The sequence below is a fragment of the Equus caballus genome, chromosome 28 (genome assembly GCF_041296265.1).
Source record: "Equus caballus isolate H_3958 breed thoroughbred chromosome 28, TB-T2T, whole genome shotgun sequence".
Classification (NCBI taxonomy): domain Eukaryota; kingdom Metazoa; phylum Chordata; class Mammalia; order Perissodactyla; family Equidae; genus Equus; species Equus caballus.
The window spans coordinates 23883870-23902305 of NC_091711.1; the positions used below are offsets into that span (position 1 = coordinate 23883870).

Sequence of the window (18436 nt, forward strand, 5' to 3'; positions counted from 1 at the left end):
CTCATTTATCATTTATGCACATTATGTGGCAGAATCAAGGCTCACTGAGTATTGGAGATATGTAGACAAACATTCGCAGACAGGGGTATAACACAAGTACATATAAAGAACTATAGGAATACAGGAGAAGACGTAACCAACTCTGGTGTGGAAGCAGTTAATGCTTTAAAAAAACAACACAAATACACATACATATTATGAGACACTGGAATTAGGTACTAAAGAATGAGTGGAGGTTTACTTGCCAAAAATAAAAGGCATTCTAAGCAAATGGAGGAGCATGAACAAAGGTGCAGGAAGAGAGATGAAACACAGTCACATTGCTTTTGGGAAAGAGAGGTATGTTCTGATCACAGAGCCAGAGTAAGGCTCACAGAGAAGGGCAGGACACGACAGGTGAATAATGCAATGATCCCCAACGAATGTCCTGAAGTAAGCAGACAGTAGCACTGAGGATGTGCCTTTGGATATCAGAATAATGCCATTAGGCTCCAGAGATATCTGATGCTCAGCCTGGCTGTTAATCTAGCTGGCATTACACTCTATCTTCAAAAACATCTATTATCTACCATCATGTTTCATAATGTCTCTACGTTATGCTTAATTAGGCATTCTTATACCTTCTGCCCAGTAACTGCTGTACCACAGCAGTTGACATGCCTTTAGTGCAACAGCACATGAACCCTGACAATATTTAGCCTGTCATTTCTCTTTTGTGTCTCAGCTTCTGCTAGTAACTAGAAGGCAAATTATAGAGTGTTCCTCAGAGAATCCACATCCCAATGACACTACTTCATCTTCACAATTTTGGCTTTTTGATTATTGTCTCTACTTGCAGGTTTTGGCTCTAGATACCTAAAGATGCCAGAAAGCTAATGATCACATTAAGGTATGCCATACCTTCTTAAAGCTTCTAAATATTACCAGGTTAATACTCCAGAAAGAACTGATTCATCCCTAAAGAGAAATTTTAGAAATTCAGTAATATATAGTGAATTAGAGAAAGATTCCACCTAAGTGAATTTTGCATGTTTAAATAAAACTTCAACTTTTGGGACACTTCTGATAAAAATAAATCTTTCTAAAATACACAGACTTCCTCATCTTCCTAAATAGATGATATTAAACCCTTCCTTGATGTCTCACAGGCATAAATATTAATCACTGAATGGGTGTCTTTGACTCTATTAATTCTGGCAAGCCTCTTTAATTCCTGTACCCACATTTTGTAGTTTTTCCTACACTCTGTTTTGTCTTTCAACAATCATTTCTAAAAATTATTCATGTGCTATTTCTAACAATGCTAGCCTGATATGGAGGGGAGGAGTAGATTAAGGGAAAAAGTTTATTAAAATCATATAACTCATTTAAAATAAAAGTAAAATAAGCTCAGAATGAGAGGTGTCCCATGAATAGATGGCGTGATCTTCAGTTCACGGACTTTGTGATACTAATTCTGGATATTAAGAGACTCTTTCTCTATTTTTTCTAAATTACCTTCAAGGGGATTGAGGCTGTTAGCTAGATAACTTCCAAAAAAGTACTGTTAGCAAACAACAGAACCCTAAAAATAGCCAGCTACATTTATTTCCCTTAATCATTCCAAATATCTCACCAACTTCCAAACACACACACAGAGTTTACTTAAAATTAAAAACAATACTCAGTTATCTGTAATCCTTTCTCAGAACTACTGCAGCTAAGAACTCACTTGAACTTGATGCTTATGGTATCCCTGTTGTAGCAAGTGTCCTTTTAGTTAAAAAGAAAGTTCTTATTTAAGTAATAGGTAAGTGAGATTGTCATTTTTGATTTTGGCTAACTCATAAAAAAGAAAAGTTCACCTCCATGTTCTGGAAGGAAGACAAGTGGTAAAATGCTAAGCAGAGTTCCTAGACTCTCCTCTGCCTCCATCCTTCCTTGCACTGCTCCAACTAGTTTAACTGGTGTCCTCCTATATGCACCCATTTTCCCCATCATCCCAGAGAATGTCTGGTTTAATAGTTGCCCAGGGAAGTTTTTCTGGAGTTCCCTCAAGTTGAATTTGCCTTTGCACTCTTTTTGCAAATAATATCTATCATAGAAACTTCCTGGGATAGACATCATATCTCACTGACCTTTTTATCTCCTTTACCTAACAAAATACCTAGCACAAAAGAGGTAATCTAGTAACATGCTAAATACATGAATGTTTGATGACATCATTTTCTTATATACATAATTGCCTCACAGAAAAAAAGTTGGTCTGATTATTTGTCTTTCCTGGTACAAAAAGTTTCATTCTTCTATAATATTTGTAAAAAAAATCCAAAAAAGCTATCTTTCTCTTTGTTTAGACTACTGTAATGATTTTCAAAGGAAAGAGATATATCAGGAACATCTGAGGAACTTTTTCCAGCCTAAACATGGACAACACTTCCCCTCCTCACTGGCTCCCATCCCCAGCCTTAGACATGCACCAGCCCCACAGCCTAGAGAGAAACACTTGGGCGAGGAGTGTGTGTCATTCTGTCACCTCCCTCAGGTCTGGGGAGTCAAAACAAAGACTGAAATAGTGGAAGATCCAGGTTCTAATGCTGTATATTTTCCCAAATAAGTAAAGACAGTAACAGTTCTCATGCAAAGTCCTCTTTTTATGTAAGAGTTAAGCACCTTAACCTAACGCATTTAAATACATTCACTAACAAAACATTAACTAAAAAATAAAGAAATAACTTACAAATGTTGAAATAAAATATCATTCACTTTGCATTTCAAATTTCATGGCAAAATATATGCAAAAATATTAACTTAAACTTTTATTTACAGATTCACAAAAAGACAGCTGCAAACAGTACGAGCAACCAAGCTGACTTCCCAAGAGCCTGTTCTCCTTATTGAACCTTCTTGAAAGCATGCATAATTAAAGCAATCCATATTCCCTTGTAGCATCAAAAGTTAAGCAACACCGAGGCAAGGAAAAACAAAGCTATTTTGAGCAACCCATAACCAAGCTGCTAAAACAAAACACACAAGACCCACAGTAACACTGGAGTCATTAAGAAGTTCCTGTCCTCTTGATTCATTTTCAGGGTGCACTTTCTGGTAATGCTCCGACAAATCAATAGCAGTTATACATCTTTTCATACATAACGGACAGATGAAACCCTGTGAAATAACAACTTTTAGGAGGATATACATAAAAAGTTATTTATAAAACAAAATATAGACAACAAAAATAGACATTCAGGAAAATAATTAGTGTATCATTTTTTAGTATAAGTAAGGGAAATTTTCAAGTAGTAACTACACAAAAGGTGAAAGATCTATCCAAGTAGGACATGTAAAATTAGTTCCCATCTTATGCTATAAATTCCCATCAGTTCAATTTTTTTTTATTATAGTAACCAGTTGCTTTAGTTAGAATATTATTCTTCTTTTTTGCTTATGACACTTTGCCTTTAGTTATCTGAGAGCTATTACCGGCAAGTTAGCTTTTGTTTTAGATCAAGAAATGATTGGTAGTTATAATAACAAATACCTTTATGTGATAGAAAGTTCTCAACAAAAAAGTTCTTACACTGAAAGCCATTTGTTAGTCTTCACCATACTCCACTAGCCTGAGATCTCATTCCTGCCCACACCCATAGTTCCTAGCAGGTGACCCTTCATTCTACTTTTCAGAGCCAAATAAAATCACTTTAAAACAATCTTCCAAATTCCCTCCACCTAACAATATCTGTATTTTAAAATGTGGGCTGTTACACTGATCTACGCTTTGGGGTTTTGTCAGATAGGAATAGCAGAAGGACAAGAGAATAGAGCAATTGAGAGCATCAGGAAGAAAGTAAATAAAATGAACAGTGGTGGAGGATAGTAGGTTATAATGTCATGAGTTTTGGTGTCAAAAACAGATGTGGATTTGAGTCTAAATCTATGTTGATTATATGACCTTAAGGAAATCACTTTACTTTGCTAAGTGTCAGTTTCCTCACCTATAAAATAAGGCTGATATTAGAACCTATTGTCCTAGAGTTATTGTGTAGTACATAAAATGCTGACTCAAATGCCCAAGACATTGTAAGTGCTCAACAAATATTAACTGTCATTAAATGTAAGGTTAGAGAGGAAAGAAAATGAAGCCGGCAGAGACTAGAAGAAAAGACAGAAATTAAAATCCTGAAATACTCAGCAAGGTCAAGAAGTCAAGTAATGAGAATACGATAAAGTTTTTGAGGGGATAGACAGCTATGGTAAGGAATGGGGGATACGATTTTAACATTTCAGGTGAAATTATTCTACCTGATAATAAAGTAAAAGACACTGCCACAGCATGAGTAGCTAGAAAAGAGGTGATAAAGATCACTGATAACATTAAGAAATGGAAGGCTAGGCTGCTCCACGAGTAACTAACATCTCTTAGGATAACAGCAACGAAGGAGAGAAGGCTGCAAACAAAGTGCCAAAGGGGGAGGCAAGAGAAAGTAGCAGTTAAAAGCTAGGCTTGGGCTTGAATCCTGGATTCACACCACTCTCCACAGCTTATATGACCTTCAACTTGCTCATCTGTTAAACGAGGTAACAATAACATCTACTTCATATGGGTCTCATGAGAATTAAATGAGATAATACATGCGAAGTGCTTACCATAGCACCTGGTACAAAGAAAAGATTCAATAAAGGTTGGCTATCATTAGTATCATTATTCCTTCTGTTAACAACACCTAAAAGAGATTAGTCAAGAGACGAAAGTGAGGAAGAACATGAATCCATTCTTTTTTAACTGATGAAAGGGATGTCTTCTAGGTAACCACAGTCCCAAGTGCTAATAAAACTACAGTATGCTACTACTTTAAAAGAAGGCATCACTGCATTTTTTTGCCATGATAGCTTTATGCTGCATTTCACTTTACTCTGGTTTCCTCAATGTAAGTTTCCACATACAGCTATTCATTCATTCAAAAAGTATTTACTGAGTGTGATTACTATGCTCCATCCATTATGCTAAGAACATATATATATGAACCCTATTGGTTCTGTTTCTCTGGAGAACCCTAATACACTCCCCCAAAAAAGCTAAACCTATTAGAATGAATACATGAATTTAGTCAGGTTGTAAAATAAAAGACAGGTATACAAAGTTAACTGTACTTCTGTATCACAGAAACAAACAATTGGAAAATACAATTAGAAACGACACTATTTCCATTAGCATGAAAAACATTGCTAAGGAATCAATTTATGATGGATAAGACTTCTACACGAAAACTACAAAACCTAGCTGAGTCAAATTAAAGAAATGGGACTTAAACCATGTGCACAATTTAGAAGATTCAGTATTGGTAAGATAGCCTCTCTCCCCCAAATCAATCTGTAGTTTATATGTAATCCTAATCAAAATCCTAAAACAACTTTTCTAAAACTTACAGATAAATGCAAAAAACCTACAACATAAGAGTAAAAACAAATTTGAAAAAGAGCAACAAAACTGGAAGACTTATACTACCTGATTTCAACACTTAATACGAGACTGCAGAAATCAAGACAGGATTGACATAAATATAGACCAATGAAACAGAATAAACAGCACAGAAATACAACATACATGTAAGGCCAATTGCTTTCTCATAAAAGTGAAAATGTAATTCAACGAGAAAAGGTAACATTTTCAACAAACGGTACTGAAACAATCATATGGAAAATGTGGTTTCCATATCCACATGAAACAAATAAGCCTGAACCATTATCTCATACCATACATAAGAATTTAAAATAAATCATAGACTTAAATGTACATGCTAAAATGATCTTTTTTTAAATCAGAGGAAAGCATAAGAGAAGTCTTTGCAACCTCAGGGCAGACAAAAAATTTTGTAGAAGGACCCAAAAAGCACTAACAATAAAAGAAAAAGCTGACAAATTGGACGTCACCAAAATTAAAAACTTATTCTGTCTAAAAGACACCATTAACAAAACGAAATGCAAGCCACAGACTGAGAGAAAATATCCATATCACATATATCCGACTGTGGCATGAGACCTAAAACTACGTCCCAATATTATCTGCTGCCTTGACAACTGATGAAACTGAGAGGGCTTCGAATGGCCTCCCTGCAAGTTCCACACCCTACTCTGCTCTCACAGACAAGGTCCTCTAGTCAACCCACCTTTTCACAGGGAACCACCACAAGACCTATTCATCCCTGAGTGGCAGGTTTCAGTTCCCTGCCAGCCCATGGAATCATTCAGACGAGCCAATCACAACCTCCTGGAGGAAGCAAGGGACACCTCACCCTCTTGATACTATACAGCCCGCCTCTCACTGCCCCTGGTGGTTCATTTTGTTCCCAAGTGCAATCCTCGTGTGGCCCTATGTGGCATGCAGTGTCCTCCTCCCCAGGACTGTGAGTATGTGTGACTAATAAACTACTGTTGAGCTCATCTGTCCAGTTTCGGGTTAATCATGTATTCAGCCATCCCCATAACCCTAGGGCAGGAATTCTTCCCACACCAATGGGGTAAAAGGGAGGCAATCAATACACTGACAAAGGACTTGTACCCAGTATACATAAAGAACTTCACAGTTTAATAATAAAAAGATAAAGAATCCAACTTTTTAAATGGGCAAATTTCCAGTTCCAGACAAAATGAAATAGATATACTTGTCCCTATTCCTCCTGCTAAGCACAGCTAAAATCCTTAGACACTATATATAAAACAAACATTTGAAGACTCTGAAGGATAAAGAGAAGGCAGACCAGCTAAGGATCTCAGGACCCAAGGACTGACACAGTGGCGAGTACTGTGGGTTTTCTTTTTGCCTTGTATATTCCAGATTAGATGCTGGAGAAGTTGGCAACCTGGAAACTTCAGTGGCCACTTAAAAAAATTCCCCAAGAAAACTCTGGTCTCTCTAGCCAAAGGACTAGTTAAATAAAAATCAGATTTGGCAGTACACAGGTGGTTAATGAGTAGTTTCACTGGGTGATGGAAGCCAGATTGGAAAGAAAGAATGAACGAAGACATGTGCTTCTGGCAATATAGTATACTAAATAGTCTGAACAACTGTCCTGATATTAACAAATAAGTGATATAAAAAATGACATTACATTATGTATTATACTTGTTATAGACTGAATGTTTCTGTACCCCCTCAAAATTCACATGCTGAAATTCTAACCCTCAATGTATGGTATTAGGAGGTGGGGCCTTTGGGAGGTGATTAGACCATGAGAGTGGAGCCCTCACGAATAGGGTTAGTGCCCTTATAAAAGACACCACAGAGAGCTCTCTTAACCCTTCTACCACGTGAGGACAGCCATGTATGAACCAGGAAGCAAGCCCTCACCAGACAGAGAGTCTGCCAGACCCCTGATCTTGAAGGCTTTAGGACGTTTCCGCCTCCAGAACTATGAGAAATAAAATGTTTGTTATTTAAGTCACTCAGTCTATGGTACTGTTGTTATAATAATCCATACTGACTAAAATGATATTATACATGTTATATACAATAAAACATAAAATATGACACAAATGAGCACCAAAGCAAGCTACTGCTTTATTTCTACTTCTTTAAAGTCCTGAAGACCACGTTATTTCAAATTCCATTTACATGGCTGCTAAGGGCACAGTGTGAAAACTTAGACTTTGTTCAAAGAGGAAGCTCACCTCAGGGTAAAAGAGAAACAAATCTGAGAGAGAGACTGAGGGGGAGAGAGAGAGAAAGAGATTGTGTGAGAGAGAAAGAGAGACACTGACCAAGACCCTTGACAAGTGTGTACCTTTGCACTGGGCATATGGAAAAAACAATTTCCCCTGAGAATTCATAATGACGAACAGCCCTCAATTAGGTTAGTAGTTGAAATTTACACTACTGTATAATCTGAAGAATGTCAAGCACTAAACTTAATTTAAGGGAGTCCCAGGTTAGTGGCACCGCTAAAGCAGTATTTGTATGCTGACGAGAATAATGCAAGACACGTAAAAACTAAAGCGGCAGGAGGGAGAGAAGATAAGCTGAGAATGAGAATAAAATCCAGAGCACAAGAGAAAGGATTAAAATTCAACAGAACAAGGGGCCTGTCTTCCATGTATTAAAGTAAAAAAGAGAAAACGGGTGCAAGTATAGCTTTGGTGACAAAATGAAGAGATTCATCTAACGGTTCCTATTTTCTCAATGAGATAGAAGGTGACTGAGAAAAGGTGGGAATAGGGTAAGACACATGGGAGATTTGAGGATAGGGAAGAGAGTACAATTATCTCAGAGAGTAGGAAAATGACCCCAATAAGAAAATGTAGCAGGATTACCAGGAACTGCCCACTACCCATCAGAGATTTTTTTCTTTTTTTAGGTCTAACTGAGGTCAACAATTATTACTAGGTTCCTTTCCAGGGTTACTACTGAGCACTTTGAGCTCATCATGTCATGAACACAGTTTGGAACATCTTTCCTAAAGACATTTTCTTAAACTTGATCTTAATAAAGTTCAACTGATACTTTTCTTCTTGCTCTGGTTAGATCGTATTATAGTTAATATACACATACATGAAGACAGCCAGATGAAGAGACAGCTGGTCAGAGAGCGACAAAACAGAGAGACGAATGGATAGAAAGAGACATACCCAGAAACACATGTAAGACAGACTCACCGACCAAGAGGTGGGTTAGGGGAGACCAGAGAAAAGGGGACGGGGTAGACCGTACAATTGGGCCCAGAAAGAGAAAACTAACAAAAAGAGCAGAATATGAATGTGTCAGTCTCTAAGGGGCAGTGTTATGGGTAGTTTTTATGTTCTTCTCTTTCTTTACCTTCTTTTTCTATAACAAGCAAATACTGTTTGTTAAAAATAATAATAATAAAGCAACTACTAAGACTGACTTCTCAAAAACTTTGAGTTATTTCATTTTTAGAGTTGTTTACTTTCTCCATTAATTTTTAATAAGCTCTCAAAGATACAAGTTCTTATAAAGTCATACATGAGGACAACAAATAATGTATACATCTCATGATAACCTAATTTTTCATTAGCTCAGTGGTTCATGACAGTATAGACACATAAATAGACACTAATTAACTGGTAATTCTTCATAAACAGATTTTTAAATCCTCAGAGATGACATAAGCATTGAACACATATTGGCAATATTATTTTTCAGTCTTAATAGGCACTTTCTCAGTCTATCAACTAAGCACTAGCACATATCTACAAGTGTGATTCAAAAGTTGCATTCCAATTTGTTAAGAGACTTATGAAAACTTTTCCTACAAAAGCTTAAATTACCAATCGTTACTCCAAATATTAGCTATTTTTCCTTAAATAACATTGAATTTTATTGCCAAATTTATTTTCATACCTCTGAGGAGCTTTCATTATTGACATCCACTGTGTTTATAGGAGTTGCTGATGAATCTAAATCAGAACCTTGAGAGCCCACTCTCCCAGGAGTCTGAAACACAAACAGGAGGGGAAAAAAAAAATCAAAGCAAATATTAACAACATATTCCTAAACTATTTAATAACCGTAACAGTAGTCACAGCTAGCCTTACACATAAAATGACTGTCTTCTCAATAATAACCAACAGTACTAGCAGCTGTCCTTCACTGAAGACTGACTGTGCCTAATACGGTAGCAAAATCTCTATATGCATTCTCTCATTTTTAGTCTTTTTAAATTAATAAAAAGCTTATTTTTGTATATAGCACTTTACAGTCATCAACTCACTTTCACAGAACATCTTATTTAACCATAATGACATTTCTGAGAAAGGCAGAGCAAATGTTATCTCTGTAGATGAGAAAACAGATTCAAAGCAACTAAGGGACTTCTCAAGACTGTACCGTTCACAAAAATTAGAAAGAAGCAGAACTAGAATGCTGATCTTCTGACTCCTGTTGCATAGCTCTCTCTACTACACCAACTAAATTACAATGTTCTGAAGGCTGCTAAAAAGATCAACACAGTCCAAATTAGCCAGCCAACTATCCACCTACCACCCACACCAATCATTACCACTGTCTCCAATACTTGACATTCCATCACCAAAGTACAGTTTGGAGGATTAAAGGTCTTTTTTTCCCTCCTGCACCATTTATCTTCTAACATCATCATGTTAGGCAGGTGCTACCTTGAAGGAGGTGGAAATCTAGTTAAAACACTGAACAAAAAACATTCAGAGTGCAAGGACTGACTCAATAATCCTTATAAAAAACATTCATGGTAGATGCTATCATTATTCTCACTTTGCCCAAGAGAATCAAGGTGTACAAACTAAGTAACTTGCCCAAAGTCACATGGCTAATAAATGGAAGTAAAGATGTTAACTCAAGCATTCCAGCTCTTAATTAGTAACCCATACTGCTTCTCTTCTGGACATCTCCACTGAGATGCACCTCAAGCACCCCAAATTGAGAATAATTCATTATACATTTGCCTCAATGCACAAACATCCTGTACATCACTACTAAATACTCAACATAAATGCCAAATAAGGATGAATTACATCTACTTTGAAATTCATCACATAAAATGATTATAAAAACTGCATAGGAAAGTGGAAGCACATACACTCTATGATTATAATCACATACAAAAATTGTTTATATAAGAAAAGAGATTCAAAAGAAATATCCCAAAATGTAAATAATAATTTCTGTAGCAAGACAAGATTATGGGTGTTTTGGCTTTAGTTTTTCAGTTTTTGTTATATTTTTTCAGAATTTTAGATTCATAGTTAAATTACTTTTACATTGAAAACTCTTTCTGATATTAAAAATAAGCAGACTTCTCCAAATTGAATGATCCATATTCCTATCATATTTTTCCCAAAATATAAATTTCTAAACTTACCCAGAGTATGTCTTTACTGTGTTCATTTAACGGCCATAAAATTCTCATTTTAACTATATTAACTACTCTCCTCCAGAAAGCAAAGTAAGATTCTTTCCCAAAATGGTATACTTCAGACATGAATTTATAAAGAAATAAAAACCAGCTATCTGGATTTAACGATACACTCATGGATGTGGCAAAAAAGTAACTGGTGAAAAAGTTAAAGAAAAGTCTTTAAATTATATACTTAATATAAAGAATTGTATAAAACCAGAAATTCATTTTTGACTCGACATTTCAACAACTTCAGACCACAATGGTTTGCTGCCAATCCTCCTCTTTTTGCTTGAGGACAATTGTCCCTGAGCTAACATCTGTGCCAATGCTCCTCCGTTTTGTATCTGGGACGCCACCACAGCATGGCCTGATGGGCGGTGTGTAGGTCCATGCCCATGATCCCAACCCATGAACAATGGGCAGCTGAAGCTGAGCATGCAAACCCAACCACTACACCACCAGGCCAGCCCCACAGAATGGCTTTTAAAACTAGTGACCTCATCCCCAAAAGCACTGGAAACAAAAGCTGTACCTCCCAAAAACTACATTTTCCCCATTTATGTATCCTTTACTTTTCTAGAGTCCAGATGGCTTTTCACCTGAGATTTACCTTGCCTGAGAAGAAGCAAGCAATTCAAAGAAATATCTACACCATCTTATTACCATCACAAAAAACATCCTTTCTCCAATTTGCCTAAAATAATCCTAGTTAAACACACCTAATAAAGCCCAAGAGGCAAGAGAAGTAAAAGGAGAAACAATAGGGAAACCATCATAAGATGCTTTTAATGCCCATATTTTAAACATATTCCCCCTGATTGTTACTAAATTTCTAAGAACTTGCTCTGTTCTCAGGCCACCAAAATCCCATTACTTCAATGAGAGGTCCCATTACAGTAACACTGACCTTGAAGAAACAATAGAAAGCATTCTAAGTTTTCCATTTATAAAAGTTTTACTTTGCAAAAACAATGGGATTAGAATAATTTGTGCTAAAAATTTAAAGTGATAGGGAGATAAATACCTCCAAATTGTGTTTTTTCAGAAAAATTACTACATAAATTTAGATATCTTTTACAGTAACCAAAAATTGCACAACACATTCATTTTGTTTAATGGTTTCTTCAATAGATATTTATTTGTCTCCCATGAAGTACCTAGCATTAAGGCTCTGGATGACAAACAGAACCCTGGGCATGAGGCATGTAAGACAAACAAGGACCATGCCTTCAGGCAGACAACAACCTGGCTGGGGAAATCCAACTAATGTATACAAAAAGAGGTAGGAAACAACTTGAAAAAAATCAAACCCTAAATGGAGGAGTTCTGAACGCAAGTAGAATTCTGAGAAAGAAGAGATCAACACTAGTTGTGGTAATTGAAAAAAAAACTTATTCTTTGAAGGAAAAGTTAAATTTAATTAAGTAAAATGGCAATCATTCCAACTAGATGAACCTCTCATCATACACACACACACACACACACACACACACACACGCAGACAGGGCAGAAATAAGAACACTGTATGTAAAGAAAAATAAATGTGTCTGAAGGAAAGTTATCACACACACACACACCCAGGTATCAAACAGGTTAAACTGGTAACGTGGAATGGGGTAGGAGATATAAAACACTGAAATACGCCATGGTAAAGAGAGACTGTCCACAACTCCAGTCCAGGTAGCACTTGCTATTCACAGAGAAACCAAGCTGCCTCAGCTCCAATCAAAGATCAGCAACAGATAAGAATTTTTTAAACATTAAAAAAGTAGAACCATGCTCAAAATCAAAGAAAGAATCTCAGTGGACCAAAAATAAAACAGAAACACACAGAGTTCTGGGAACTACAACAGGTAGAGGCAACAGGTTCTCACAGGATAACTGGACCAAAACGTCCCCTCCACGGTAGGTAACAGAGAGCGAGGCCCACGAGGGAACTCAGAGTGGGGAAGCCCACTACCCCTTGCTGTAAAGTCCACCAAGCACTGCATTTGGGCTTGAAGTCTGATCAAACCTTTTCTAGGCAAGGATGAATGGGTATTCCAAGCAAAGCATTATTCACAAAAGTGAAAAATTATAAGCGATCTAAATGTTCAAAACAAAGAAATAATTAACTAAATTGTGACATACGCATTCAACAAACTTGACAATTACAAATGACAAGTGTGAGGGTTATATAGAAAAATGATAATGCATGTAATATAATGCTGAATTGGTAAGAGAGGCAAAGTACAAAGTTTGGATATATTATGGCTTCAATTATGTAAAAATATAAACACAGAGCGAAAGGTCATATAAAACTGATGAGTTTTATGTTAGGGCTATTTTTGTTGTTGTTGCTATTTTTTCCCTAGGTTATTAAAAGCATAAAATTTGTGTTGGTGATTTTGTTAACCACCCACCTACCCCCCACAAAAATTTTTCATTAGTGTGGCCACATTACTTTTTAAATTTCTCAGATTTTTTTAAAATAAAACAAAAAAAATTGGGGCTTGCAAAAAGATCCAGATAATTGCAGTTATCAAACACCTATCATTAATGCTTAGTGGCTTCAGCCAAACAAATCAACATTAAAAATTACAGGGGGAAAAATGTTTATATGGTATTCAAAGTATTCCAATAAGAACAGATGCCTGCAATATATAGGCCACCCTAGCTTGTTGGTAATATAAAAACAGAGTCCTACTAACAACAGCTATAAGATTAGTATAAAGCAGCATTAATCTCTGCAAAAACTGCTATCAAAGAATCAAATACAAGTCTTTGAAGGAAGAACAGCACTTCACTGGGCAAAAAAAAATGTTATCATTGTTTACTTTAGCAATACCTTGAAAGGAAGTCTCACTATCAAAGAAGTTGTAACAACATGAAGTTTCTTTGAAAACTATATCTGATCTACTACAGACTACTTGTTTACTGAATACAATTTAAATGATCTACATGTGAGAATCACAAGTGCACTACTGTAATCCAAAGCAACCGATATCTGTGTCTTCCAATTGTGACTAAAAGTCTTAATCTAATAGCAAAGAAAAACAGAAACAAAAATATACCTTGTAGCATATAAGGAACAACTCTTGGGGGCCAGCCCAGTGGCCTCGTGGTTAAGTTCACAAGCTCTGCTTCAGCAGCCCAGGGTTCGCCAGTTTGGATCCTGGGCACAGACCTACACACAGCTCATCAAGCCACGCTGTGGTAGCATCCCACATGGAAGAACCAGAATGACTTACAACTATGTACTGGGGCTTTGGGGCGAAAAAAAAAAGAGGAAGATTGGCAATAGATCTTAGCTCAGGGGCAATCTTCTTCATCAAAAACAAACCAAAAAAAGCAACACCTATTTTAATAGATGAATAACAAAAGTTTTTCTAATATCTGGTGATATACTCAGTCAGAGCTTCCAAACTCTCAACATACTCTCCCCACCCCTCCCAACTCTATATATGACTTCACTCTAGAGAAGATCAAGTAGGAAGAGAAAAACCTCATTCAGAAAATAACTCTTCAATCAGTTTCACAACTTAATTGCTAGTAAAAATAAAAAACCTCATCTCTAAATTTTATGTACCAGCAAAGCACAAAAACCGACTAAAGTGATAACCAGAACAGTCTTTGCACACAGAAGAGAGAGAACAAACCCTTAACAGGCAAATGCACAACCCACACTGCTCTAGCTGAAACTAGACAGGAAACAAGGCAAGGCAGCAAAAGCTCAGTTAATAAGCGACTAATTCCCAGAAAAAGGTGAGTTGACTAAAAACAAATTTTTGCTTTTATAAAAGTCCTTGAAAAAAACATTGTTGTAGGGCCGGCCCCAAGGCCGAGTGGTTAAGTTCGCACACCCTGCTTCAGTGGCCCAAGGTTTCGCTGGTTTGGATCCTGGGCACGGACATGGCACCGCTGCTCAGGCCGTGTTGAGGCGGCGTCCCATATGCCACAACTAGAAGAACCCACAACTACAGTATACAACTATGTACTGGGATTTAGAGAGAAAAAGCAGAAAAGGAAAAAGAAAAAAAGAAGAAGAAGAAGATTGGCAACAGTTATTAGCTCAGGCGCCAATCTTTAAAAAAAAACCAAAAAACAAAAAACCCTTGTTATAGGGTTTACTATACACACCTTATACTTAGCAAAATTATTTCTGAAACTAGAAAGAATACAAGTATTAGAAATTAAATAACACATAACCTCAAAACCTTGGGGATTTATAAGACATCTATAAGGACTTCTTACAAAATGTAACTTTCAGCACTGATTTTGTTACTCTGTTTCACCCCTAGCCCACAAGAAAACCCAACCAGGAAGATTTTCAGAAATTCAATAAGTCTGAAGAGCCATCTACTATATGCAGACCTTGAGAAGGGTGCTTTAAACACGTTACCTGATCCTGGTACTGTAAACGGATAACCAAAGATTTCTTAGCGCCCTCATGACCCCTTTCCTAATATTAAGAGCTAAGAACTTACCATAGACAGATGAAGTGAAAAAGTATATTTGCACATGACAAGTACTATTTCACAGGGAAAAAAAATTTTACTTTCATGGAAAGCATTCCAGAGCTTCCCAGGGAGTTTCCAGCTCAATCTCTCAGCTTCCGTACACTCCCTAGTGAGCTCATTTACTGCCTTAATTTTAATTACCTCCAATGCTGATGATACTAAAACCCTAAATCTAATCTAGAACTGGCTGAACTTCAAATCATATTCTCCTGTCCTGCTGAATATCTCTACCTGAATCCCTCCAAAGCACCCCAAAGTCAGTTTATTCAAAACCAAATTCATTATCTTTTCTCACAAACCCTTCACCCATCTGCAGTCTCCACCTCAGATTACAGAAACATCACCCACCCATCTCACCTAAATCCAAACATTACCCTTCACTCCTCTCTTTACCCTTCCCAGCCACATCAATCGCCAACTTATTCAACCACCCACACAAATTTTCAATCTATTCTTTCTCTTTCTCCTTTGCCATTATCTTAGCTCAAGGTGCCATCATCTCTCACCTGGACTATAAAACTGAGACCTAATTTAACACTCTATACCTCTATACCCACATTTCCAGTTGCTTTCTAATTGATCTCCCAATGCATCTCAAAAGAATCATATCCAAAATCAAACCCTTCATTTATCTCAACCCTTTACCATCCCTAGGAAAAAGTTTCTTTTCCTCCTATGTTCTCTAGCTTAATTAATAATAATCTTCATTTATTAAAAACCTCAGTTAAAATCTAACTGAACTTGAATAGATATTTGTACACCAACGTTCACAGCAGCATTATTCACAATAGCTAAAAAGTGGAAACAACCCAAATGTCCATGAATGGTTGAATGGATAAACAAAATGTGGTATACACATACAGTGGATTATTCAGCCTTTAAAAGGAAGGAAATTCTAACATGCTACAAGGATGAACCTTAGGAAGCACAATGCTAAGTGAAATAAGCCAGACACAAAAGGACCAATGTGTACAACTCCACCTGTCTGAGGAACCTAGAATAGTCAAATTTATAGAGACAGAAAGTAGAATAGCGGTTACCACTAGTGGTTACCAGAGGATAGGGGGTGGAGGAATTGGGAGTGACTGGTTAATGGTACAGAGTTTCAGTTTAGGAAGATGAAAGTGTTCTGGAGATAGACAGTTGTGATGGTTGCACAACAATATGAACGTACATAATGTTACTGAATTGTACACTTTAAAATAGTATAAATTTTATCACACTTTTAAAAATTTTTTAAAAACCTAACTGAATCTCAAGTTGATGGTACAGCCATACAGAAAAAATAATTATTTCAAGTGATTTAAGAACACAGTGTTCGGACTACATAGTCTTAAGTGAGACATAGTATAGGACAAAAAGAATTGGTAAAAAAAAAATAGTAAAATTCATTCGGTAATCTAATTAACAGTAACACTAGTACTACTATGTTAAAGCTATTTTATGTATATTTTTAAGAAAAATAATTATGTTAATGTTCAGAACCAAGGTATTTGGTATAAGATAAAAAATACGAACTTAAAGAACCAAAAACCACTTTATAATCTTACATTTGAACTCATTTTGTTTTGCTTTTTAAATATATATTTATATGTACATATGTATCCTAGTTCTTATCACTTAAAAGCTTAAAAGCAATGACAAGCCAGAAGCACTCTGTGCGTCCAAACAGTGATAGCTCAATAACACTCCCCACCAAAAAGAACCATCATGGACTAATTGCCCCAAGGAACTCAAGGGTGATATGGAAGCATTTAACTTTTTAACAGATACAATCACCAACTACCCTGAACCAGACAAGCCCCACCACAAGAGCACGCCTGAGATCTCTGCCTCATTTTCAATGCTAAGAGGTACTCCCTGGGAGGAGCTCAGGCCTTATCATCATCCCTGGCAGTGTTTGTGGAAGCATGTTTTCCAACCAAGCCCGTGCAAGAAAATGCCCACCTCTCTCTTTTGAATATTCATTACCCATCCAAAATAAAATGCCCCTGGCTTTCCTGTGTTTGGGGACAGTCACGACTTTGGAAATGATTCCTCGTGGCCTCCTATTTGTTGCAAATAAGTTCTACTTTGTGTGACAACAACTTCTGGTTGAGAGTCTGATTTTAAGTGGTGAGGAGGTAAACCCACTTTTGGTTCAGTAACACAACCAGGACTTTTTGGAGAAATGGCCGATTCTAGCCTGGGGGAGAAATTTTACAAGCTGAACCCGGGACATATTGTTGTGCCAAAAAGCAAAGAAGCTATCAAACATTAATAGGGTCCCCTCAAATGATGTAAATTACCCTGAAGGCACTTCTACTAGCTAAACTTGGGACAACTTGCACATCAAAAAATCACACTTACTCCAACTGATTGAAACCCACTAAATATATATAAATCCATGACTTCATAAAATATACAAAAAAGTCCAAAAGTTCTCTCGAAAGTCAAAAGACAAATAAGCAAGCCTCACTGATCACTACTAGAGTAGTGTATCAACTCTTATTGAGACAATTAGTAATTAAAAGAAAAGAACTGAGCATTTATCCTGCCTTTCCAGTATGCACTGAAATTCATGGTAATAAAATAGCCCTGGTTGATGCTGAAAAGTTCTTTACAGAAAAATGCCAGATAACGTATGTAGAAGGAATGAAAGACTTACAAAATCACCATTTTGCAACTGTTGATGAAATCAGTCTTTCCAACTTAAATGACATCATAAAACCTTTCCTGAATCTTCCCCATCAGTTAAGAAATCTTTGTCCTTCAAATTCTACGATGTCTCTTATTTATATTTCTCTTGTAAAACTTACTCATAACACAAGGAAGAAGAAAGTGGTATCTGTGGTAGACTGCTAGAGCAATGACGCTCAATGAATCACGCCTATGTTTCAATGTCCTTGTAATTCTCTTGTGTAAGCCTCTCCCACATGGACTCTAGGCTGGCCACGAGACTTGCCTTGGCTGATGGTTGAGCAGCAAACGAGATACAAGCAGAGACTTGTGTTTGAACAGTGCTTGCACAATGGGATTTGCTCTCTTCTTGCTTGAAATGTTCTGCCACCTTATAAGCCCTGTGGCTAA

General features: G+C 36.7%; 1 protein-coding gene across 5 annotated transcripts in view; it reads right to left on the reverse strand.

The window, feature by feature from the left end:
* Positions 1-18436, reverse strand: part of EEA1 (early endosome antigen 1) — a 134829-nt gene that overhangs the window by 99457 nt on the left and 16936 nt on the right. For 3 of the 5 annotated variants that reach the window (XM_023631150.2, XM_070254481.1, XM_070254480.1), the window contains exons 2-3: positions 9335-9427; positions 3022-3147 (exon numbers count right to left, since the gene is read on the reverse strand). In XM_023631150.2, coding sequence (XP_023486918.1) covers positions 3022-3147; positions 9335-9427 — 219 coding nt within the window. The remainder of the gene's footprint in view (positions 1-3021; positions 3148-9334; positions 9428-18436) is intronic. The other 2 variants (XM_023631152.2, XM_070254482.1) reach the window with 1 other exon arrangement.